We start from the raw sequence: 24461 nt of genomic DNA, 5'->3' as shown, positions 1-24461 counted from the left end.
TCTTGAAATATTTGTCGATGCTTGTGAATACTTCTTACCAAATATCATGCTTATGAATAAATTTTGTCTGGTGCCCTGTTCCTTGAGAAATAATGAAATATGCACTTGAACATTATCGGTGGTTTGGATTTGCTAACTTTGATATTGACAATGACAAGTATTTTCAATTCTTTGTTTCATGCATAATTTTTTTTGGTCCCTCAACCTTGGAAATTTATATATGCCGTTTAATGCTATGATTTGCATAAGCTCTTGAATATATCGATTTATGATGCAGGATGATGGCATCTCTACTCTCTGGGAAACCTACCAAACGTTTGCTTGTTTTATGGTTATGTTCACAAAACATGTGCGCTGCTATTTAACCGCGTTGCTAGATCAAAACAACTCTATACCCACCAGCGTCCTGTCTTACCGGTGGCGCTGCCTCTGGAAGGAGCTCCCGGTCTTGGACTTTGACAATGATAAGCATGGAGGAGATGACCTTCAACCAGCAAGTGATGAAGTGATATCTCGTGGAATCACTGGCCTCAAGCTTTATATGGTGTCCCCTTTTTTGGTGTGAGTACAGCGGCACGTGATTTTCTATAGTTTTGGTGAATGTCCCAGGAGTTGGTGAAATTTATGAAGACTGGTGTCTTTTATGCAGATCATTGAAATCATGGATTTCATCACATCCACCTCCTACGGCTCCAAGGCCTGATTTGCCCCTTAAAAGTAAGTTGGTTACACACATGGTTTAATTCGTTGCACTGCATTGTATTTAATTTGGGATTTTGTTGAGAATTGAAAAGTGAGTTGCTTAGATGATTGCTGACAAGCCTTTTACATTTGTTAAGGAATTTGCGTGTGGAAAGCAAAGCATAGTTCTACAGGGAGTAGCTCAACATTCATGGATAGCCAGCCCACAAAGCCTGAAAATGAATCTCAAAATCTTGATATAGGGCCTGGCAGGAGCTTCAGGAATTTCAGATTTGATACGTCATCGATCTTACAAGCCATGGAAACAGCATTTTCTTCTTGAAGGTCCAGCAACATTCCTGTAAAGTCCCTCCGTGTAACTGAATTGGATGCCACCATTTTCACTTTTATGTCAGAAGTCGGTAGTGATCAAATTAGGTAGCTGTACATGATGTTTCTCAGATTATATCAGGTTGAGTAATTTGTACATTGTGTACATGAATCGTTTGTGGGCCTAAACAGTATTCTCAGTTAGTGTGGATTTATTAGTTATTTACAAAAAAAGGTTCCGGCAGACCGAAATAACTCGAGTTCAAACCAAATCGATAATAACATGTGGTACGGTGAGGTTTAATGTGTTTCAAGTTTCAACTTTCAAGTTTTTCCGTAACAGTTAACGAGTTTCTATTTTATACTTGGCGTTTTAAAATTGTTTTAATTAATTTCTAGACGATGACGTTCAAATAAATGATAGAAATGTATAACATGGTATACTAATTGACAACTTGACTAGTCATTGTAAAATCATCATTATTATAATAGGTTTTGAACTCCTCCAACTATAAAATATATCAAAAATATATGACGGGGGTTAGTCTTGGAAAGTGAATCATACAGATTAGTCATTTCTTGAACTCCTTGATGACTAATTAAACAGCTTTTTTCAGTATTATTTGAGCAAAATGAAAATTGCTGAAGGGGGAAAATAATTGAATGGGAAATGGAAGCTGATGTTCTAACTTCTATCAGTGATGTGCAGTTCTACACTACCATCCAACAAATAGTATCTTTTCCATTAAAACTTCCTTACAAACTTGTCCTGGGCTTTGCAGCAGCAACAGTCCTTGTAACTGAACGCATGGTTACAAATTCTTCTGCAGAAGATGGATGTATGCCGACCTATAGAGAATGGAACATTGTGTTCCCATCAGCGATTATATTACAATATTTATTAGCATGACATGAAAATAAAACAGTGAATAATAAGAATCGGAAATGTTTGGTGACCAAAATAAATTAGCCAAAAATGGTTACAACAATTAATGAATGTTAAATATGGCAAATTCTGCCTTTTTTTTTTCTCCCTAGCATTACCGAATAATAAGAATAATAATAATAACAACAACAACAAAAATAATCATGAAAGCAATGAACTTTACCGTGCTGTCAAACTGTGCCTTGGTAGCTCCACACTTCAATGCAACAGCAATACCCTATTCTCAACCAATATCAATATCATGAATTAAAAGCAGTAACTTATAGTTGAAGTATGCCCCCCATCATTATCACAATCACAATGCATAGGACCACAAAAAACACTAAATGCATTCCAAAGCTAGTGGTGCGAATCCATTAGCATACCTGCATAATTTCTGGCGCATCAGGCCCACACATGGATGCTCCGAGAACTTTGTCTGTCTCGGCATCAACAACAAGCTTCATAACAGTTTTCTCTTGTCGCCTGTTTCAGAAATATTATCAATTAACAAAATTGTTCATAGAGGAGAGATGGAACAAATATAACTACTGGGGACCCCAGCTGTGGACTATAGAAGCTAGGAGATTTCACAAGATCAACATAATTCCTGATTATTCTTCCTCACAAATACCAAATAAAATACAATCATAATATGGTAAATGTGCAACAGGTAAAATATGAAATAAATTACACATACCCTGAGATGGTATTTTTCATGGGATTGAAGGTTGATGTGAAAACTAGCACATCACCATTTGCTTGCTCTATTGCCTGCTCCTCACTGAGGCCAACTACAGAAAGTGGTGGAATGCTGCAAAACAAAAAAGAATGAGAATGTGTTAATCCAACGAACAAGCAGAAGGTACCATATAGAGAACAGAAGGGTTCGTTCTGGAATCAGTTAAAAATCCAAAATGACTAATAGTTGACAAGATTATGCAAAAGAAGCTATACCTGAACACAGCATAGGGGATGTTACTATAGTCTGGCTTACTTTCTTGCGCACCAAATACTGTTTTCTGAACATAACCAGATTAAGCAAACAAAGTGTGTTATCCTTGTAACAGAAATGCATCACCAACAGTCCAACACCTCCCAAACAAAAAGAGAAACAGGTAAACTGATCCACTATATCTATACGTAGGAACACTTACTGCAAAACATGTTCCTTCCATCAAAGCCACCGGAGTGAGATTCATTCGGTCTGTTACATCACCGACAGCCCATATGCTTGGTATGTTAGTGCGTGAATATTCATTTACCTAAATACAATAAAAACAGAATATTTAGAACTATTGAGTGTCAAATTATTCTCCAGCTCTTATTAATTCTCCAATTCAACAAGAAGCCATTGACAAAAAAGCATCTCATAGTGTTTGAAACTACAATCAATTTGCTCCACAAAACAAAGATCTCGCCAAAAGGCAATACTTACCTTTACCTTCTTAAAGGAACATAAACGAAAGAATGTTTCTACTTGGGACGTGCATGATTTAAACATAGTAATTCCAGTATATAATTAATAATTCCTTTGGAGCTCCTATAATAGTAGGGATTCAATGCACATGACAACCAAATTATGGAATGTGTAGCTTGATAAACCTAGTAGAAATAGTCACATGTGGTATCTATAATCTATGAAACATATTATAAAGACCATGATTTAGTATAAAACAGTCACAAGAGCTTGATGTCTCATCAAGGTCACAAAATGAGAACAACTTAATCTTGGTAGACATTGCCCAATATTGCAGAAACAAGAAAATAATTTTAACATAGGAGTTGTAGACCTTTATTGCTCCATTGCTGTCAAGCTCGACACCTACAGCTTCTAAATTTAACCTCTTAGTATTGGGGACTCTACCTGCATCCAGCAAAGAACACTTAATAATATTAAAATTAGCAGAGTAAAGCCAACATTCCATGAGATTCTGCATTATTCATGACTTCTCTGCAAACTTGAACCATCAAAATGAGTGCTCTGCTCTAAAGATTAAAAGTCGACAACCATTAAAATTGATCAGGTTATCACACATCAAGAATGAACTCATCAGGATGACTAAATGAAAAAACTCCATTTAAAGGTTCAAACTTACAGATATTATTGCAGATTGCTTAAACTTTAAAGCCACTATTAAACTACACTATGGACCTGAAGGTGTATTACTAATACCAATAATAACACTATCAGACTCATGAGTAAACAAAACTACTTTAAAAAAGTTTAAGTTCTTTGTATGCTTACCAGTGGCAAATAGCACAACATCAGCAATCAGCTCCTCACCATGATCTGTAACAGCTTTAATGCCATCTTCTGTTTTAATCAACTAGAAGATAAAATTTATTGCATTAGCTATGCGGAAAAGAAATGAAAATGAACTGATACATTTTAAAGAAATGAAAATACCTGTGTCAAGTTTGTCCTTGGATGTAAATTAATTCCCCTTCCCTCAAGATTCCTTGCAACCACAGCTCTCATTTCATCATCAAAACCTCTGCAGCAAAATATTAGTCAGCAGGTATGAATGTACAAAGAGTATAAATGTAAAAAATAATACAAAGAAGAAAACAAATGCAACCTGTTAACTATATGTGGTCCAGTGAAATATCTATTATTACCCTGCCTTAAGGATTTCTCACATTCATGAGTAAACATATGACCTCAAATAGAATAGCAATTTTATTTGTCTCAAACTCTCAATAATCAAAACACTATCAAAGTAATAAATGTATAAATAAATATGAAATATGGATGCCAAAGGCAAACCTCAATGGAAGTTCCTTTCTGAAAACAAGATTGACTGTGGAACCCATCCCTTGCCATATAGAAGCAAACTCAACTGCTATATAGCTGTAAACAGGATATTAGTTAATTACCATGAAATAGTAAATAATCAAACTAATATAAGAAGATAGAAACACACCCTCCTCCAAGAATCACGACACGTTTAGGCAATTCCTCTAAACTTAATGCTTCATCAGATGTTATGCCCAACTCCTGCATCCCAAACAAAAAACACAATGATATATCACATAACCATACTCATAACCAAGTAATGGCTGTAGCAATCACACCATTAACATCAGTTTACAATATTGATTCAAAATAAGTAAATTTACCTTTCCTGGAATATCCGGAAGATGGGCCCTACCACCAGTAGCAATCAGTATGTGTTTTGCCGAATAAGACAATTTAGTGCCATCCAATTGTGTCACCTCAACTTCATGTGGGCCCACTACCTTTCCCTCACCTTCAAATAATTTAACCCCAGCATTGGATAACAATCGCTTGTATATTCCATTTAACCTATTGATTTCATCTGTCTGCAATTTGACAAAACATGAATGCAAAAGACAAATAACTATCTTCTTTTTTGGTGATACTAATGAACTGCTTGATGCAAGAAAATAGTAATTCTTTACACTATTAAACAAACAAATATTATTTCTAATATAAATATAAGAATCTTGAATACCTTCTTTTGTAAGAGCTTCTTCCAGTTGAAGTCAATCTTCTCACTCAATTCCCACCCATAATTCCTGGCATCCTATCAGACACAAAAGAGTTTGTTTAATCATCAACGTGAGAAATACAAATCATGACACAAAAATCAATATGAACCAACTTAGGTGTGTGTTAAATATAGTACTGAATTGAATTAAGGATCAAATCCTTACCTCAAGATCCCCTCCAAAAGATGCTCCATAGACCAGAATCTTTTTGGGAACACAACCACGAATCACACACCTTCAAAATTAAAGTCCATAATCATTTTCGTGAAATACTTGGTAGTTGAAGAGATAGGCTGTTGGGAAACAGGGCGGGAGCCTGGGACGATGAGGATGAAAAACAGGACAGGAAATTTATTCTATCTGCAGGCTAAGGCCCATAAACATGATAGCAGATAGCTTCTGATTTCAGAACTAATGTTACGTGGGAACTGTAATGAAGCAGCCATTATCTAATTCCATTCGATAATAGTCCAAAATGTACAAGTTTCAATCAACTTACGTTCCACCAACACCTCCAATCGTTTCTGAGCTAATTGGATGATATGGAAGCTCGCAAATCCCAACCTAATGAGCACAAGTTTCAGAATGTGATCAGGAGAAGACAAATAAACCACAAATGGAATCAGAAAGTTCAAAAAGCAACATGAAAGAAATGATAATCACAATATTATCTGAAAGTTATGTATTAGTAACCAATTCTGAGAGTTACTCTAATTGTTTTTTTTTTTTTTTTTGTGTAAAAATCAGTGGACCAAATAAGCCTATGTATAGAATACATTTTGGAATACCACATACACATTAAAGATGTAGTCACCAAAAAAAAAAAATACACATTAAAAATGTGCGAAACAACCTATGTATGAAGTGTAATCTAAGTGTTTCTAAACCAACCACCATTAAAGTTTACAAAAACTTGAAGCTTTACTGAATGAATAACGGAGTCTTTTCTGCTCCATATACATAATATGAATCAACATAAACTTGATAATAATAATAATAATAATAATCCGCAAAGTAAATCAAATAAAATAAGATGAGAGATTAGTTACTTTAGCTCCGAAGTTGGCGGAGAATCTAGAGGCACGAACGCCACCACTACCAGCTCCAATAACGAACAAGTCGAAGTCAAAATCAGTCGCCTCTTCTTCCAATGCAGCAGCTGGTTCACCATCGATCAGCATCTTTCTGGCCATAGCTATATAAATCAATTAATCAATCTGCATCACCAACAACGTCGTTACGACTTAAAGTAACAAGCTCAAATATTCTTTTTGAAAAAAAAAAAGTATATACTATTTTTAAAAAGTAAAGTGAAGTGAAATGGAAGAACTGCATACATCTCGGAACTGTGTGTGACGTAGATCGGAGATAGAGAAGGGAAGTAAAACGCCGACTGAGGTGTGTGTACGGAGAGAGTGAGTGATTGGGTTAGGTATGGTGTGAGAGTGATGAGCGGAACGACGACATAAAAAGAGAAGAGAGAGAAAACAAATCATATGATATGATTCATTACAAGATGCAGATGCTGTATTAATTGTAAAGGTGCACCCATTCATTCTTGTTTCTTACTACTTACTAGAACCATTTTTTATTTTATAGAAAATATAAAATAAATATTACAATTCTAATACATTTTAATATATTAGATGTGTTAAAAGGTTTAACAATTATTTTTTTATTTTTAAGATAGTATTAATAAATTAAATAAATGTGGTATTCAAGTGATTCAGATCATTTAAATTTCATGTATAATCCAAAACCATGAAATAATGAATGATAAGTTAAAAAAAATGAGAGAATATGAGTATATGAATCATAAAACTCTTGAAAAAATAGGTCTACCAAATTTGACTTCAAGTCTTTAATAAGTTAGGTATATTATTTCAGGATTTTGGAGTGATATTATTTAAGTTTTTCTTTTTTATTGGAGGTTATTTAGTGTTTTTCACAATTATTTCTTAATTGATGTGTTTTACATGTATGTGAAAAAATATAATTCATCAATGAAGTGTTGTTAAAAAAACTTCAAAAAATATAATTTGTGAGTGATATTTTCATTATTTTGTCAGTGACGTTTGTCAATTTTTTTTTTGTTTACAAACGGGGCTAAGGCCCTAAAGAAAAAGTATGTTTTTTGGGCTATATTTGGGGATTATACCTCCTGCTGGCCCAATATTTTTAAAAAAATATTTGATAATAAAATATCAACAATGCTAGGAACCAAGAGGGTATCAATCAAAAACCAGCCAAATGCCTCTGGATGAATTCAAAACCTCTACGTGGATGGTGCTTATGCTAGGCATTAGGATGTTTCTTCTACTAAGTATCAGAATGTTTCTTTTTCATACTAAATGGATGTTCTTTTATATATTTTATAAATTTTTTTATATACTAATAATTGAGATTGTTAGAAGTTCTGTGATTTCCACCCCTATTTCTCTAACGTATCATTCAAAATTTTAATTTGGGGTGAAAAACAATTAATATCAAATATTATAAATTAAAAATAAATAAAATTAATTAAATATAATTATAAATTAGTTAACTTGTTTACTTTTTGGCCGATCACCTCTTGTAGGGGTGTACATGGGCCGGGCCACACCGGGTTTGGCTTAACCCAGACCCGACCCGAAATATAGACCGGGTCTAATTTTTGGACCATAACCCGATCCTAGACCCGATGAAACCTACGCACCTTCGGGCCGGGTGAAAATCGGGTAAAAATCGGGTCTTTAGCATGTAAAAATCACCTAATCTCCAACCTTTATTTCACAATTCACATAGTAAAATTCACTTAAAAAAATATAACAAGAACCAACCCTTCTCTAAAATTATAGCGTAACCATAATCAATACTAATATTGTCTAACACCAAATATTTAAATCAATACAAATAACACAATATTATGCATTTGTCTAAAGTCTTATGCATTTTAAACATAAAACATTAACTTATAATCTTATAAATGACTAATAACACAAAATATTAAGGTTTACAATATTTAAATTCTATATAAGAATAATCATCATCCATTACTAATAATACAAAATATTAATTGTGTATGATGATCGGGCCACCGGGCCGAGTTCGGGTGACCCGAGCTATGGCCCGGACCCGACCCGAAATAGTGACCGGGTCTATCTTTGAGACCCTTACCCGGCCCTAGACCCGATGAAATCACACTAAATTAGCCCCTAAAGTGTTCGGGACCAGGCCGGGTCTTCGGACCGGACCGGACTATGTACAGCTCTAACCTCTTGGTTCCATATACTTTTCTATAAAATATTAATGTAACAAATTATGTTAGGAAAGAATACATAATTTAGAAAATTACATGCATTAACTAAAATACTTATATATTTTATTTGCTTGATAGTTAGAAATGTATGAAACTATGAAAATTTAAGTTTGACTAAAGTTTTATTTGTAATTTTTTTGTTGTCATTTTAGCAAAAGTGAATGGACTTTGATGTAATTTTAACTTTTCCTTATCTTCTTCTTCTTCTTCTGGTCTTGAATTGTGAGGTAATAGTACAGTGTGGTGAGAACATAGAAGAGAACCTGTGGCTGAACCATGGCGGTGAGTTTCAACCTTGCAACAGCATTCAAAGGCCTTTCTCTGTCGTCGTCTTCCTCTTCCTATGCTTCTGCTTCGCCGCTTCCCTCCTTTGTTTCTCTCCCTCGCACACACATTCAGATTCGGCCTCCTCTCCCTCTCACCATCCAGAACGCCCACAAGAAGGGAGCTGGCAGCACCAAGAACGGCCGTGATTCCCCCGGCCAGCGCCTCGGCGTCAAGATTTACGGTGATCAAGTCGCCAAACCCGGTTCCATCATCGTTCGCCAACGTGGTACCAAGGTACTATTCATTCCAATTTTAATGCTCTGTTTTTTTAATATGCACTCTATCTGTTTGTTCTATTGCCTAAGCTCACTGAGGAGTTAATAGTGTTTATTATGTTTCATTTTTTTGCTATGTTTGCTTTCTTCCTTGCATAAACATTTGTATTTTATACAGAACCTTTCAAGTTTCAATGGTGTTAAGTAGATGATAAGTGAATAGGTAGTACTATAGCTTGCTTACCACTGCAAAACCATGCTTCCTTAAACTTTGAAGCTTGATTATATATAAAAATTTGACCATTACCATGTTTTTGGCATTTAGAAATTTACGAGTAATATAAAATGTGTAGCATCCCATAACTTTGAAGAAGAAGAGAAAAAAAAAGACCATACAGGGTCACCTAAGTATTGATTTTGTTTTGGACAATACTTTTAGTTTCATGCAGGAAAGAATGTGGGGCTTGGCAAAGACTATACCATCTTTTCCTTGATTGATGGAGTTGTGAAATTTGAGAAATTTGGGCCTGACAGGAAAAAGGTTAAGTGAAGCCTTTTACACCTTGATTATGTTACTTAGAAAAATTATAGAGTACAAATTGAAGCTTAATTATTATGATTTCTTCTACTTCAGGTAAGTGTTTACCCACGAGAAGTGCAACCTGAGAACCCGAACAGCTATAGAGCAAGGAAGAGGGAGTATTTCAGGATGAGGCGCGAACGCAGAAAGGCTAGAGAAGCAGGAGCAGTACTTCAACCCCAACTGGTGCTAGCTTCTGTTCCTGATGTTGCCATCACTAATCCAGTGTGCTGATACATGTGTAAAATTCCCCCTGTATCTTGATTCCTTTATAGCATTGTATAAGTTTTGTTTTGAATTTTGAAATAGAAAACTAAATATGATTGTATGTGTTATTCTTGACATTTCCTTTTGTTCAATAATTTTCTGTTTGATGATGAGTTCTCACTTCTCACACTTCCCCACCTTCACAAGCTAAGCTAGATTGATATACACTGATATCACTGGATCATTCCCCCGTCCTGTCTTTTCATTTTTTTCCCCTTCCCCGGCGCCGGCGCCGGAACTTTGCATCGTGAAAAGCTATATACATATATTCTGAAATATATATAAACTTATAATGAAATATGCACAAAAGTTAAGCTTATAGAACATTTATAATTTTTTATTATTTTGCGACACATTATTTAGCCAATGAACTTCATATATTGCTAAAAGAATTACAAATACTCATGTATTATATTATTTTTTATGTTTAATTCTAAATCATTTAAAAAAGTAAGTTGTTTAGCACTTTTGAATATGACATGTGCCAAAAAAAGAACGAAGAACCTTGGGTGGAGTTGTGGATACTGGTCAGATTATATTTTAATGATTTGAGCAAGTTGCCATCGGAAGAAACTAACCTTTTTCCAATTCCAAATTTTTAGAAAAAGTTATTATTTTTTATTATAAAATAAATTTAAATGTTTACATTTTAACCTCAAAATATTTAAACTAACTTTATACACATAAAAATTGAATTAGTTCCATAGAAGAGAAAGTCTAGAAAGTCAATACTTTTATTAAAATTTGGTCAGCATTTAACTATAAAAAAAAGGTAATTTTATACCATTAAAAATATTGATAATAACTAATTAATGACTATACATCACAAATTCTGCTGCTCCTTAGCATTCTTCATAAATTACCCACAGATCATATTTTTTTTCATTACAAAATACAAATAGTCAAATACACTCCTCTCTCTTTCTCTCTTTCTCCTTATACATATCTAGTAGTTTTTTGATTGAGTAGTTGGCGAAACATTATTATATTGTTTAGAAAAATACATATTGATTTATCATTAAATCAATAAAGTCGAAATTAAAGCTGCACCTTTAGCAATCATCTAGAAACATGAGTGGAGAAATATAACAAAACTAAAAGATCAACATATAGGAAGGAAAAATTCTTGGAACCTATACGTAAGACTGTAACAAAATCCTGCATATGACAAAAATTGCTGCGTCAACTGATCCCTTTTCGTACGTCTTCAAACGTAGCAGCATTAACTAAACTAATCCCATGAAGAAATTCATGTTTTAAGAAAGAAAAATAGAATAAACAATGAATGTGCCTTTATTTGCAGAATTTATTATGCACACGTATTTCTTCTTTTTATAAAGTATATAAGAGATATTTTTATCTTGTAAAATGAAAAATATACAAAAGAAATGTTCACAAACACACAGCTGCAGTGTCTTGCCTGAAGAAAACTGATTAAAGCAAATGATGAGTTCATCAGCAAGAAAGGAAGAAGAATATGATGACGACGATGCATGCATGTATGCGTTGTTGTTGTCAACTTTTCAAGTGTTCCCTTTCATATTGAATGCTGCTGTTGAACTCAACCTGTTTGACATATTGTCTGAGTTAGCCACCAACGGTGCATACTCATCAGTTTCCGAAATCGCTTCAAAGCTTCCTTCACAGCACCCTCAACTCCACAGCAGGCTGGACAGAATGCTTCGTGTGCTTGCCAGTTTCTCACTTCTCAATTCGAGTGTCGTCGTCGTCGACGGCGACAAGGTTGAGAGGCTTTATAGTCTCTCACATGCTGCTAAATATTTTCTCAAAAATCAGAGTCATAATCTAGCTTTTTTCTCAAATCTCAACTGCCACCCAGCTCTAACAAGGGTTTGGTGAGTGAGTAATTTAATTAAGAGAAATGCTAGAGGGTCGATAGAACTTATTGTTTTTAAGAGTATGGGGTAAAATATGTTGTTGAATTACTAGACTAAAAGAATCAGACTAACGAAATTGAGTTGATAGTTAAGTGATGGCCAAAAGCAATAAATTCTCATGCCCCTATCATTTCTCTTTAATTAATTAATCTGATTGAGCTGCACTAATATATTATTGAATTTTAATTAATTAGGGTAAACATTAAGGATGCAATTGTTGATGGAGGAATAGATGTTTTCAAGAAGGTTAATCGGATGTCAGTGTGGGAGTACATGGAGAAGGATGCAGAACTGAGTGACACTTTCAACAAAGCAATGGCAGGAATGTCTGCCACACATATGAAGAAATACTTGGAAGCATATGATGGATTTGAAGGAGTGTCAACGCTGGTTGATGTTGGAGGTGGTACTGGACACTGCCTCAAAATGATCTTCTCCAAGTACCCTAATATTAAGGGTATTAACTTTGATTTGCCTCAAGTCATTCAACATGCCACACCCTATCCAGGTATATTATTCATTAGGGAAAGTATGAGGAGCCAATGGAATATTTGTACAATGCGTACAATGAAAATTTAGGAAATATTAGATATAATCATTAATGTTACCTTCTTTCATCAGCATAAGCTTTTGGGATGAGTAGTATCATGACATGGTATTAGAGCTTTAGATTCGAAAGGTCAAGAGTCCGATCCTTGTTGAACCCCAAAATCAGTTTAAGCTTTTAGGATTTATGATATGAGATGTTTATTATCCCTAGTATCTGGATGGTTATTCTCCATTGTCTCCCTAGCAGGACTCTATTCATTATTATATTCTTCCTTCTTAGCATGGATCTCAATTAAGCACATATAACCTTTCATTTTATGTCTCAAGGTATTGTGCACATTGGAGGAAACATGCATGAAACCATTCCAAAGGGGGATGCCATCATGATTAAGGTATTTTAAGTAAAAGCTTTATTTTGATAAATCACGATGATGAAACATGCTAATGATAAAATTGTGGCAGGCTGTTTGTCATAATTGGTCAGATGAGAAGTGTGTAACAGTGCTGAAAAACTGTTATAAAGCACTTGAAGAGAATGGGAAAGTGATTATCTTTGAGATGATCATGCCTGAAGAACCAGATTCAAGCAATGCCTCTAAGCTTGTCTCTGTTGTTGACAATTCAATGTTGCTTCATGCTGGAGGCAAGGAGAGAACAGAGGAAGAATTTGGGAAGCTATGCAAAGACTCTGGATTCACCACTTACCAAGTTGTTTGCCGTACTCTTTCTGTTTTCGGAGTCATAGAATTTTATAAATAAAATACAAGGATCAAATACATGTTCTATTTCTCATTTAGAACCTGATATATATAGTGTGACTCCTTTTGTTTACTTATAACTTTCTCCTCATCTATATTTTATAAATAAATATTTGTTATGTAACATTCCTTTTTGCTTTTGGACCTATTCCAACCCTTACATATGAGAGCATGTGTTAGGCATCACCATTTTAAACTTTTGATATTGTTGAAACAGAAACCTAACCCTGCTGCTTTTGATATTATTAATTACATTTCTTCAGGCTATAACAATGTATCATTCCTTCTATCTCTATAAGAAACCTACACAGATTAAGAACATTGTTTGCTTTATTTTACAACTATCTACTTTTAATATCAAATTCTGCTCACAACCTTTCTCTGTCCATGCATCCAATTAAAGTGAAAACCAACTATGTAAAAGCATTTAATATAAATCCTCAACTGTGGGTGGAAATTGGCATTAGTTGATACAATTTTGGAGGTAAAGTGTTCAAATTTGATGCATATACTATACAAAATAGGATTAAAACAAAATGTAGAGCCCATGGACAAGCTTGGTCCAATAGGCAGGTAAAGTGTCCTGTTTCCAGCTATCATGTTCATACAATAATGCAAGGAATGATAGGGGGAAAAAGGATTTATCATAATAATAAACAAAAAATGAATAATGGAAATTAGATTATTGTGCTTATTTTCCTTCCTCTAGCAAAACAAGAAGATTATAGTGCCACTTTAAAAGCCTAAAACTTCATCTAATTGGCTTGGCTAAAAAAGATTAGAACAGAACCAATAGGAACATATGTGACATGTAACAATGAATGAAAGAAAATTCTCTCTATAATTTATATCTACATTGCATTTGATGAGGCATAGCTCTCTAGTGATAAGGATTAAGCCCCTCACCATAGACTAATAAAAGCCTTTCTAATTTTATACCTGATTGACATAAATCACTACAGGAAAAGGATCATTATCTTACTCTCCTTCTTGGTTGCTTTTGATAGTTGTTAACAGAGAAGAGCTTCTTCAAGACCTTCACAATCACCACCATGCTAGGCCTATTGATATTCTTAGCTGCTGGAACTAGTGCACCATTATTATTGTTATTATTATTATTGGCAAATCTTGATGAAGCTGGAGTAGCACATCTGAATTCAACAACTTCTCTTGAAGAAGATGTAGCAGAAGAACCAGTTGTTGAAGAACACATCAACTCCTCATTGAAATCCTCCCACAACAAGTCCATTTTCTCTTCTTCCTCATCATCATCCAACAAAGTTCGTTGTTGAATTCTGGTCTCAACTGATGAGAAGCTCTTCCTCTGAACCTGAGATATCAGTTTTGCTCCAAAGAAATCACAATCTTCTTCTCCTTTGTTTCTTTGGTATGGATTAGGAGATGCTGCTGGTGATAGATTCCACAAAGGAGGTGAATCAATGGCATGTGCATGAGTATCACTGATTCTAGGGAAACTGAATTCATCTGTATCCATGGCTTGGATAATCAGAACTCTAAAAGATTGAAAAGAAATTATGAGTGGATTTTGGTTAGGTTTGTGAAGGTGGACCTTGAAGTTGTTTAAGGAGGGGTTTTAGTTCAACTGCTGCAAAAACCAAAGCAAGAATGATATGTGTGCTTTCTCTCTCAATGATCTTGTTTACTAACTATCTCATAACACAAGTCTTTCAAGCAAGTTTATGGCCACTCATAAGTAGGCCAGGGACATAGATGTCTAAACATAACAAAAGGCAACCACTCATTTCCTTTGCTTAAATTTGTTGAAAACAATAATTGATACACAATATATCTATAAAAGAAAGAGAAGTAAGATTCAATAAAAGATGTATTTTTTCCCATATTTATGCAAGAGGGTACCTTAATAACAATAGTATGGTTTTTAAGATTTATGTACATAAGAACCGTATTCTTTTAAGAGCAGCCAAAGGGGGATTATTATGCTCATTATCGCCGGATTGGTAGGGGAGAAGTCATTCATTAAGGTAGTAATTTTTCCAAATATTGGTGTTGACTATTGGAGCCATGAAAGGGATATTGGTTCAATCTCTATATAGCTTGTCTTAGTGTTGGGGCTCCACGATGGTGATATACAATTATGGACGTTATTATGAAGAGTTTGCAATTTTCTTTTGCATTATATTTATTATTTGTTACGGACAACAAAAATACAGTTAAATGGTGCACCTCATTTTTATAACTTATGAGTATACTCTTTTATTTGTGTTATTGGAACTTGTTGAGTGCTGAACTGCTGTTAATTAGAGATAGGAGTGAGTACGGGTCGGTTTGGTTTAAGTTTATGGTAAAATTAGAATCGAACCAATCAAAATGTAATTGGTTCGGTTTGGTTTGGATTTGTATTTTTTTGTATATGTATCCGAACCAAATCAAACCGATTAAGAACGGATTGATTCGGTTCGGATAATTGGATACCCGATGACTTTGAAATTCATAAAAAAAAAAACTAAATTTTTATCTTAAAAATTCAACAAGTACAATAAACATGTAGCATCAATAGTCACCAAAAACATGTAGCATCAATAGAAATAATCAAAACATGTTAAATACCAAATACATTAAAAACTAAACTCATTAAAATCCAAACATATTAATAATGAATAACCATTATCTAATGAAAAAGTCATATATATATATTTTTATTTTTTTATTTAATTAATATATAATTGGATTCGCAGGTTGGTTCGGATTCCGCACCCCAAAATCGATATCTGAACCAATTACTAATAAAAATCATCGGTTTGATTCGAGTTTTGAACCAATTACCCGTTGATTCCATAACCAATTACTTTGCACATGATGACCAACCAAAGTTGACATTTTTATTTGTATGCTATGCTAATTGCTAGCCGCTAGGACTATATATAAAATGTTAAATAACACTTTTACCACTTTTGTTCCACTACTTCCAATATGATATATAGGAGTTATATTAAGGGATAAACAACATACATATATATGACAGATCAGATATGAATGCATAAGTTGACATAAATAAACTTAATTTTTCAACTAAAAAACTAATATTGTGCATTATTTACTCGACATCCTCAAGTGGCACTCTTGTGCGTGCCTTAATTAATCCCACCATGTGTTTTTCTCTTTATAACGTTTTCTTCTTTTAGAGTCTTGATGAATATGAATGAAAGAATAAATGTGTAAATTAACTGTTCTTATTTTCATATAACACTATAAATGTTGATGAGTCAATTTGTTGGTAAATTGCTTCAGGCTTAATTTAGTTCTCATTGTCATTTTCAAGTACTTAAAGCTCTATTAAAAAAAATTGTTAAATTAGACTCTCAATATATTATCTTTGTTGATTTACTTTCTATTCTATTATCCACCTCATTAATATATACTTACAAATAAATTCTCTATTTCAATTCAATTTTTACTAACAGATATACATACGGAGCTAATTAAACTAGTGATATTTGTTCAAGATTGATATAAAAAAAAAAAAAATTGCAATTGCACTTAATAAAATGGGCTGCACCTATTAGAACAATCCTTCTTTAACCTCTCCCCTTTTTTTTCCTCAAAATCTTCAAATAGCTTTTGGAAAAAATAAAATAAAATAAAATTTATGAGTTAAATACTCTGAAGATCATTATCTTCAGATTATTGGATAGGGCATTCATAGAATATATTTTCTAGTATGACTTTTTGAAATGAAAAAATGAAATTAGAGAATTGATTGATAATTTGTTTTATACTAGAAATTTTTTATTGAATTTTTTTAATTAAATAAAATAATTGAATTGAATATTCTATTAAATTATAAAATTCAAAGTAATTAAAACTAAGATTATGAAACTATATATCATAGATCATGATAACTTTTATTTTGTATGCTTTTTCCCTCTTATCAAAAGACACATGAGAAATTATTTAAATGTCGATCTAATCGGAAATTATTTTATATTTGTGAATTCAAAATGTAGTAAACGATGAGAAATATGTTACTAATAATCTAATAATTATTGGTTAAGTTATTAAACATTTACCTTCTTTTCAAATTTTAATTGTGTATAGTTTTTTTTTTTCGGTGAATATCGGGGCCAACGGCCCATAATTGTGTATAGTTATTAAATGGGTTAAATACTTTTTTCCTCTCTAAAGTTTGGGATAAAAATCAAATTCATCCCCGACTTTTTTTTGTTATTAAAATCACTCTCAACTTTTACAAACACTTTAAAATCATCTTCCCCTCAATTAACGAATTTTTCAGACACTTTTACCCCTGAAGTTTTTAACGCTTCGTTTTCATTCTTGCGAAAGGTATTCAGTGTCTCATTTACATTACACAATAGAAAACTGATGTTTCACCTTCAATGATGCCCTAACAGAGGTTCATCGTCACCTGAAGAGTATCGTTACTGCATTTGGACTACGTTAGCAAGGGTGTGGAAGGAGGCCGTTCTGCTGTTGTCATCTCGATTCAGGTATGTATGCACCATTGGTTTTGGTTTTGTGGAGCTTGAACGTAATAATATTGTAATGGATTCCGTTATTTTTCTAAAACTGCTAGCATTTGATTTAAAGTTTTTTGTTTTTTCGTTTTAGGGGATGTGAAGCTTTAATCTAAGTGTCTACCATGGGGTCGATTTGGATATGATAATGGGATATTGCAGTATATATGGGGACAAAAGACACTCATTGAAGACATTGAGAGTGATTGCTGGTCTGTAATTGAGGCATATGCAGAGTTAAGGCAGTTTTTTTTTTTGTGACTGAAATAAATTAAACAAAGAAAAACAAAACAAACAAAATAAGGAACTGCCTAAACAGAGGGACAGTCCCATTCAAGACTACTCTTAAACTCCTCCCAAGGTGAAAGAAGCTCCACATGCGAAAGTTGTAACTTCATCGCCATCTTTGCCATAGTATCTGCCACCGTGTTTGCATCTCTCATAATCAAACGAAAGTCAACCTGCCAATTCCAATGCATGATATCTCTTATTTTGAGCACCAGTGGATCAATAAACCCAAAACCATCTTGAGTAACAAGATTAAATGCTTCCACACAATCCGTCTCACAAATAACATCTCGTTGACCCACATCCCAAGCTAAGAGATATCCTCTCCAAATAGCAAACAATTCTCCTTGAAGAATACTATTACTCTCAATCATTCCCAAACACCCCCTTTGCCAGCTCCCATTACAATCTCTAATAACATAAGCAAAACCAACACTATCACCCGAACCAAAATAACTAGCATCACAATTAATTTTAAAAGTACCAATAGATGGGGGATTCCAAAAACCATTTAGAGTAGAGGGAAGGGACATACGTTGTAATTCAAAAATATTCCTAAGCTCATTTTCTGAAGTTAATGCCAGACAAAGTACACAAAGAAGAATATATCAGCTTTGTGATATAAAGATCCAACAACTGAATGGTTAGAGAAAGATCTGAAGTTATTTGCTGCTGATAGAGATGCACTTGAGATGTGTAGAATAGCAGAGTTGAGGAGTCATGTTGAGATGTTTGTGGTGCATGAGGTTGAGGATGCTGACGATTTTCCTGAAGTTGAGTATATTGATGTTGGAGGCAAAATAGAGGAAAATCCTAGGAATCAGTTGGTAGTTTATGAGGGTGAACAAGGTCAACAGGTGAAAAATGATAATGTGAAACAAGTTAATGAAGGAGATAACTTGCACCCACATGGGGCTACCGAAAATGCACGAGATGAATCAAATAGTGATGATGATGGCGATGATGAGGAGTTATTCTGTCTAATCTTGAGGTTGACAGTGCCGATGACGTTCATTTTACAGATAATGAAGAGGAGTATGATGATGAGAGTGGGTTTGAAGAACTGACAAGTGCTAAAGATGGTGATCAGGTTGATAAAGGACAAGGAGTTATGAATGGTGATTTTAGTGATGAAGAAGACTTCAATAGTGATGAAATAGATTTGGATTATGAAGTTGGTGGTGGTTCAGATAAGGAGGATAGACAAGAGGAAGATAACTATGAAACAAGGAGGTATCCAATTCATAAGGATGTTAAAGACATGACGAGTTATAAGTGAGAGGTGAAAACTGTATTTACTTCAAGAGAGGAATTTAAAGATATTGTAACAGCATATGCAGTACAAACAAGAAGGGGGATCAGGTATGCCAAGCTTGACTTGGTTAGAGTGAGGGCTGTTTGTTAGTCGGGTTGTCCTTTTTTGGTTATATGCTACAAAAATGATTGAGGAAACAACTTGTCTATGAACCTTAAGCATACTTGTGGTCAGTTACATAGGGTTGTGATAATGCATACTTCGTGGTTGAGTAGAGTTTTTAAGAAGAATGGAACATAACTCAAAGGTGAAGATAAAGGAATTGGTGAACAAGACACAAAGGAAGTAAAATATGACTGTGACAACGTCAATGACAGCTAGGTCAAGACAAGCTGCATTGGATGAAATACAAGGAACTTATAAGAAGCAGTATAAGAGGATCACTAATTACTGCTCAGAGTTGTTACGGGCTAATCTAGGATTAACAGTGAAGCTCAAGGTACAAAGGTCCCCTGATTTTGAGATTGAGGTGCAGCACTCTTCATTGAACAACTTCTGCATATTTCAAAGAATATATGTATGTTTAGATACTTGTAAAAAGTGCTTTTTTCACTATAGGAGATTTATTGGATTGGATAACTGTTTTCTCAAGATACCTCAGGGGGGGGGGGCAGTTGTTGACTAGGATAGGTTGAGACCCTAATGATCAAATGCTTCCAATTGCGTATGCCATCATCGAGTCAGAGACTAAAGACACCTGGAAATGGTTTCTCCAGCTGCTAATTGATGATTTTGGGTCTGAGACAATTGGTAAATCAACCTTCATATCTGATCAGTAGAAGGTAAACAATTATTGTGTTAACTTCTATTTATTGAATCATTTAACTGATTAATAATATTGTTATAACACAACTATTTACCTCCTTTGTTAGGGTCTATGCCCGCTTTTGACGAAGTCATCCCAGGTGTAGACTACAGGTTTTGTGTCTGCCATATGTACAACAACTTCAGAAAAAATTTTCCTGAACTGCATTTGAAGTAATTGATGTGGAGGTGTGCAAAGGCTACACACTGAAAGGAGTAGGAGAGAGAGATGGCAGTCATCCGAAAGGTCAATGTGGAGGCTCACAGGCATCTGAATGTTATTCCTCCTAGATTTTGGAGCAGGTCCAGGTTTAACTTTCATTCTAAATGCGACACTCTTATAAACATGCGTGAAAGCTTTAATGGTGCAATAGTAGAGTCCAAGAAAAAGCCTACTATTACTATGTTGGAAGAAATTAGGATTAATTTTATTAGTAGATGAGCTGTTAATAGAGAAAGAATTTAAAAGTTTAATGGTACAATTTTACCTCGAATTAGGAAGAAGGTAGAGAGGAAGGGCAGGTCAGCTAGTGAGTGGATGCCTTATTAGTCTGCTACTCAGACATATGAGGTTGTAAATAGGTTAGACAAATATGCTGATGATTTGTCTGCTCGTGAGTGTTCTTGTAGGAAGTGGCAGCTCAGTGGCATTCCATGCACACATGCCATCGGCTGCATCAACTTTAAAGGTCTTGATATGAATGCATATGTTGATGACTGCTACAAGAAAGAGGCCAATGTCAGGTGCTATGATTCGGTAATCAACCCTCTAAATGGCTCAGATTCATGGGAGAAGACTGACTTTGATGATGTGATGCTACCACCCTATCGGAAGCCTAGCCACAGACCAGTGAAAAAGAGAAATAGAGGACCTGATGAAGCTGAGGATAGAAACCAGTCTTACTTGTCTAGGAGGGCCAGATTCAGAGGTGCTCAAACTGTAGTGAATCAGACCACAAGAGGGGAGGATGCAAGAAGCCACTCCTCCCTGTAAGTGTATTTACAATATGCATGTTAGGGTTATATTGCAATGGTTGATTAAATGTAATGTTTGCTGTATTTCAGGCCCAACCACCTAAGCAACCTAATGTCAAGAAAACCAATGGAGGGAGGAAGAGTTCATCTTCAATACTCACAATCAAGTCTAAGTCATCATTACAGCCTGCTGTCCAATCTGCTACTAGAAGGAGGAAGAGGTCCAATCTGCAACAAAAATCATCATCACAACTCCAACCATCCACCAGCACATCACCCACAACCAGGTCTAAGTCATCCCAACCCAAGTCCAAGCCCACATCACCATCATCTAGGCCTAACACACCAACAGTAGCTACTCTCCACCGTAAGCTCAAGATAAAGCCCTTTAGAAACTCAACACAATCACCACTAGTGCCTAACGAGAAGGATGCATCTAACTCAAGCCAACCAGTCAAGAATGTCTCCATCAATCACAACATTGCACTACATGTGTCTCCAAGAAACTTGAGGTTGATGGCAAAACTTCCTCCAAGAACTTGGGGAAAACTTTAAAAATTTGAGATCATTTAAGATGTTGTTATGTTAATGTAGTGCTGAGTTGATTATACTCTATGTTTGTGAGACTTTATTTTGGCTGAAACTTATTACATACTGTTTATGTTTATTGTTGTTTAGATAGCAATAGAGTTGCTCTAGATTTGTGGTGACTGAAGTTTTCATCTTTTGTTGTTATTTTTCTTTAACTAGATAATATTTTGTTCTGGGTCCAACTATCAACTAATGAATTTGATGGTGACTGAAGTTTTCATCTTTTGTTGTTGTTTAGATATGCTTATTAATGAATTTGACATAGTTGTGTTTTAATAAATGTGCTTGTAGTGCTCTTTGATGTTAATTCATATTGCATATTGCATATTATACATTATTAAAGCAAGTTATGGTATACCAATTTCGTTGACACAATTCTTAAGTAACAATTCCAGATTACCATATCCAGTTTCATTGTCAATTTCTTGTCAAATTACAGATACACAATTTCACTTACATAATTTTTGACCAATCTACAAAAACCAAACTCATTAACACAAACTCTGTCCAACCACAACAATAGATTTTCATTAACAGAATACATGTCAAGTTACAAAACTCAATTTCATTCAAACAAAAATGCTCAGGTAATAACACAATTTCATTAAAGTCTAAATACATCCTAACTAAAAGCTTCCTATTTTCTCCCCTGATTTCATCAAACCATTTTTAGAGGCATTACATAAGGTAGCCCCTGCTATTGATTCAACAAAATCTGCAACCAGAAAAAAAATAACCAACCATGCCAAACACTGCAGCAACCTTCAACTTTCACTCAAAGTCCCTCACTTTTGCTTTTAAGGCTGCAACTTTCCTCTTCAACCTCGCAACCTGCGGATCTTCAATTTCAGCTTCTGGGTATGCCCAACGGAAAAACTGACACTCTTCTTTAATCTACCGGATCCCACCATAGTCAGTCTCCATAAACAAAACATACAATCAATCAAGAACAAAAATCCAAAAACGCACATCATAGTAGACGCAGCCCCAAAATCGTTGATCAGGGTTGTTTTTCGTTCCCGAAATTCGCAGTACAGGTCTCTCACCATGTCCACAAAGAAGCTCCATCTTCTGCGCAGACGAACGACTCCGTGACGACCTTGAGCTCTCCAAAGCCATGACTGCACTGCAACCTCTGGAATCCTAACAGGCGTTCTATTATTTTGGTTGGTGGTGAGATTTTGATTTAATCTCTATCTCTCCAATCAGTTATAAAAAAAAAAAACTTAATTTTTTATTCACTAAAGGCATCAAACTACTGGTAACAATCTAAAGGGTAAAAATATTTGAAAAAATTCGTTAATGGAGGGGAGGATGATTTTAAAATGTTTGTGAGCGTTAAATATGATTTTAATAACAAAAAAGTCAGAAATAAATTTGATTTTCATCCCAAAATTTATAAAATTATATATTATAGATCGATCATGATAATTTTTATTTTGTATGCTTTTTCCCTCTTGGATATCTTAACTGAAACATCAAATCAATTTATTTATCAAAAGACACATAAAAAATTATTTATATGTCGATCTAATCGAAAATTATTTTATATTTGTGAATTTAAAATGTAGTAAAGGATGAGAAATATATTACTAATCATCTAATAATTATTGGTTAAGTTATTGAACAATTACCTTCTTTTCAAATTTTAATTGTGTATAGTTATTAAATTATGAAATTTTGCAAGATTGGTCTTGAGTAGAAGGACTTTGTGAGTTGCGAGTCCTCGCATTCCGTGTAGTTTAAGTTGCAGATACGCGTCTTTGAATAAATCAGCAGCATTCAGTTCTGCAACAACTACAACACATTTTCCACTTTTTCACTTTTCTAATTCCAAAACATCCAATCCCATCATCATGCCACTCTCCTTAGTCAAACTCCTCTGAACTTCATCATACTAATTGAAATTTGGTGGATTTTATAGTGTCTTTTATTGTGGTGTCTAAATTGTCTAACTTATTTTTATAAGTAAAAAATAAAATATATAAAATAAAATTAAAATATTTAAAAGTTTATTAAATATTATTTTTTTATCTTTTTTAGTAAATTAGGCATCATAATTTAGGCACCATAGCATTCACCTTGAAATTTATCCTTTTATGCATGAATAATTTAATTTAGGGTAAAATACTAAATTGGTTTTTATGTTTGGACATAATTCTGTTTTAGTTCTTAAGGTTTAAAGTGTCTTATTTGAATCTAAAAAAATTTTATTTAGCATCAATTTAGTCCCACAATGAGGTCAAACTTAAATAATTAACGGAATGTCCTACATAATAACAGTAAAAGAACAAAATCGATAATCTGGAGAATAAGTACAAGCTCCAGATGCACAAAATCAACTGTTGATTCATCAATACATTTATTTATCATTCTCTTTAGTTCTATAGAAAATATTTTATTTATATTATAAGAAAAAAAATAAATAAATATATTAATGCATTAACGGTTAATTTTGTGCCTCTGGAGCTTATACATGTTCTCCATATTATCGATTTTGTTCTTGTATTGTTATTATGTAGGACATTTCGTTAATTATTTAACTTTAACTTCACTGTGGAACTAAATTGATATTAAATAAAACATTTTTAAATTTAAATAGAACACTTTAAATTTTAAGAATCAAAACA

General features: G+C 34.0%; 5 protein-coding genes across 5 annotated transcripts; 3 read left to right on the top strand and 2 right to left on the bottom strand.

Moving 5' to 3' along the window:
• Nucleotides 1–134: 134 nt before the first annotated feature.
• On the top strand, nucleotides 135–1325 carry LOC140172950 (mRNA-decapping enzyme subunit 2-like). The gene is made up of 3 exons (XM_072228688.1): nucleotides 135–561; nucleotides 650–717; nucleotides 840–1325. The coding sequence occupies exons 1-3, from the start codon at nucleotides 269–271 to the stop codon at nucleotides 1022–1024; spliced, it is 546 nt and encodes a 181-aa protein (XP_072084789.1). The 5' UTR covers nucleotides 135–268; the 3' UTR covers nucleotides 1025–1325.
• A 146-nt stretch (nucleotides 1326–1471) lies between these two features.
• LOC112752030 (glutathione reductase, cytosolic) lies at nucleotides 1472–7012 on the bottom strand. The gene is made up of 17 exons (XM_025801400.2): nucleotides 6790–7012; nucleotides 6502–6669; nucleotides 5952–6016; nucleotides 5618–5687; nucleotides 5416–5487; nucleotides 5060–5263; nucleotides 4864–4937; nucleotides 4707–4790; nucleotides 4347–4434; nucleotides 4185–4266; nucleotides 3730–3803; nucleotides 3094–3201; nucleotides 2894–2958; nucleotides 2637–2750; nucleotides 2323–2422; nucleotides 2121–2174; nucleotides 1472–1860 (listed from the first exon to the last, which is right to left on the bottom strand). The coding sequence occupies exons 2-17, from the start codon at nucleotides 6643–6645 to the stop codon at nucleotides 1768–1770; spliced, it is 1491 nt and encodes a 496-aa protein (XP_025657185.1). The 5' UTR covers nucleotides 6646–6669; nucleotides 6790–7012; the 3' UTR covers nucleotides 1472–1767.
• A 1745-nt stretch (nucleotides 7013–8757) lies between these two features.
• LOC112752033 (large ribosomal subunit protein bL27c) lies at nucleotides 8758–10252 on the top strand. Its single transcript, XM_025801404.2, has 3 exons — nucleotides 8758–9311; nucleotides 9732–9833; nucleotides 9927–10252. Exons 1-3 carry the CDS (start codon nucleotides 9027–9029, stop codon nucleotides 10104–10106), a joined length of 567 nt encoding a protein of 188 aa, XP_025657189.1. The 5' UTR covers nucleotides 8758–9026; the 3' UTR covers nucleotides 10107–10252.
• A 1051-nt stretch (nucleotides 10253–11303) lies between these two features.
• LOC112752034 (isoliquiritigenin 2'-O-methyltransferase) lies at nucleotides 11304–13468 on the top strand. The gene is made up of 4 exons (XM_025801405.3): nucleotides 11304–11995; nucleotides 12232–12545; nucleotides 12914–12978; nucleotides 13049–13468. The coding sequence occupies exons 1-4, from the start codon at nucleotides 11583–11585 to the stop codon at nucleotides 13343–13345; spliced, it is 1089 nt and encodes a 362-aa protein (XP_025657190.1). The 5' UTR covers nucleotides 11304–11582; the 3' UTR covers nucleotides 13346–13468.
• A 540-nt stretch (nucleotides 13469–14008) lies between these two features.
• Nucleotides 14009–15311, bottom strand: LOC112752035 (uncharacterized). Its single transcript, XM_025801406.3, has one exon. The coding sequence runs from the start codon at nucleotides 14837–14839 to the stop codon at nucleotides 14318–14320; it is 522 nt and encodes a 173-aa protein (XP_025657191.1). The 5' UTR covers nucleotides 14840–15311; the 3' UTR covers nucleotides 14009–14317.
• Between the last annotated feature and the right edge of the window lie 9150 nt (nucleotides 15312–24461).

Source organism: Arachis hypogaea, chromosome 19, assembly GCF_003086295.3.
Source record: "Arachis hypogaea cultivar Tifrunner chromosome 19, arahy.Tifrunner.gnm2.J5K5, whole genome shotgun sequence".
Classification (NCBI taxonomy): Eukaryota; Viridiplantae; Streptophyta; class Magnoliopsida; order Fabales; family Fabaceae; genus Arachis; species Arachis hypogaea.
This window is presented reverse-complemented; position numbering and strand designations above follow the sequence as displayed.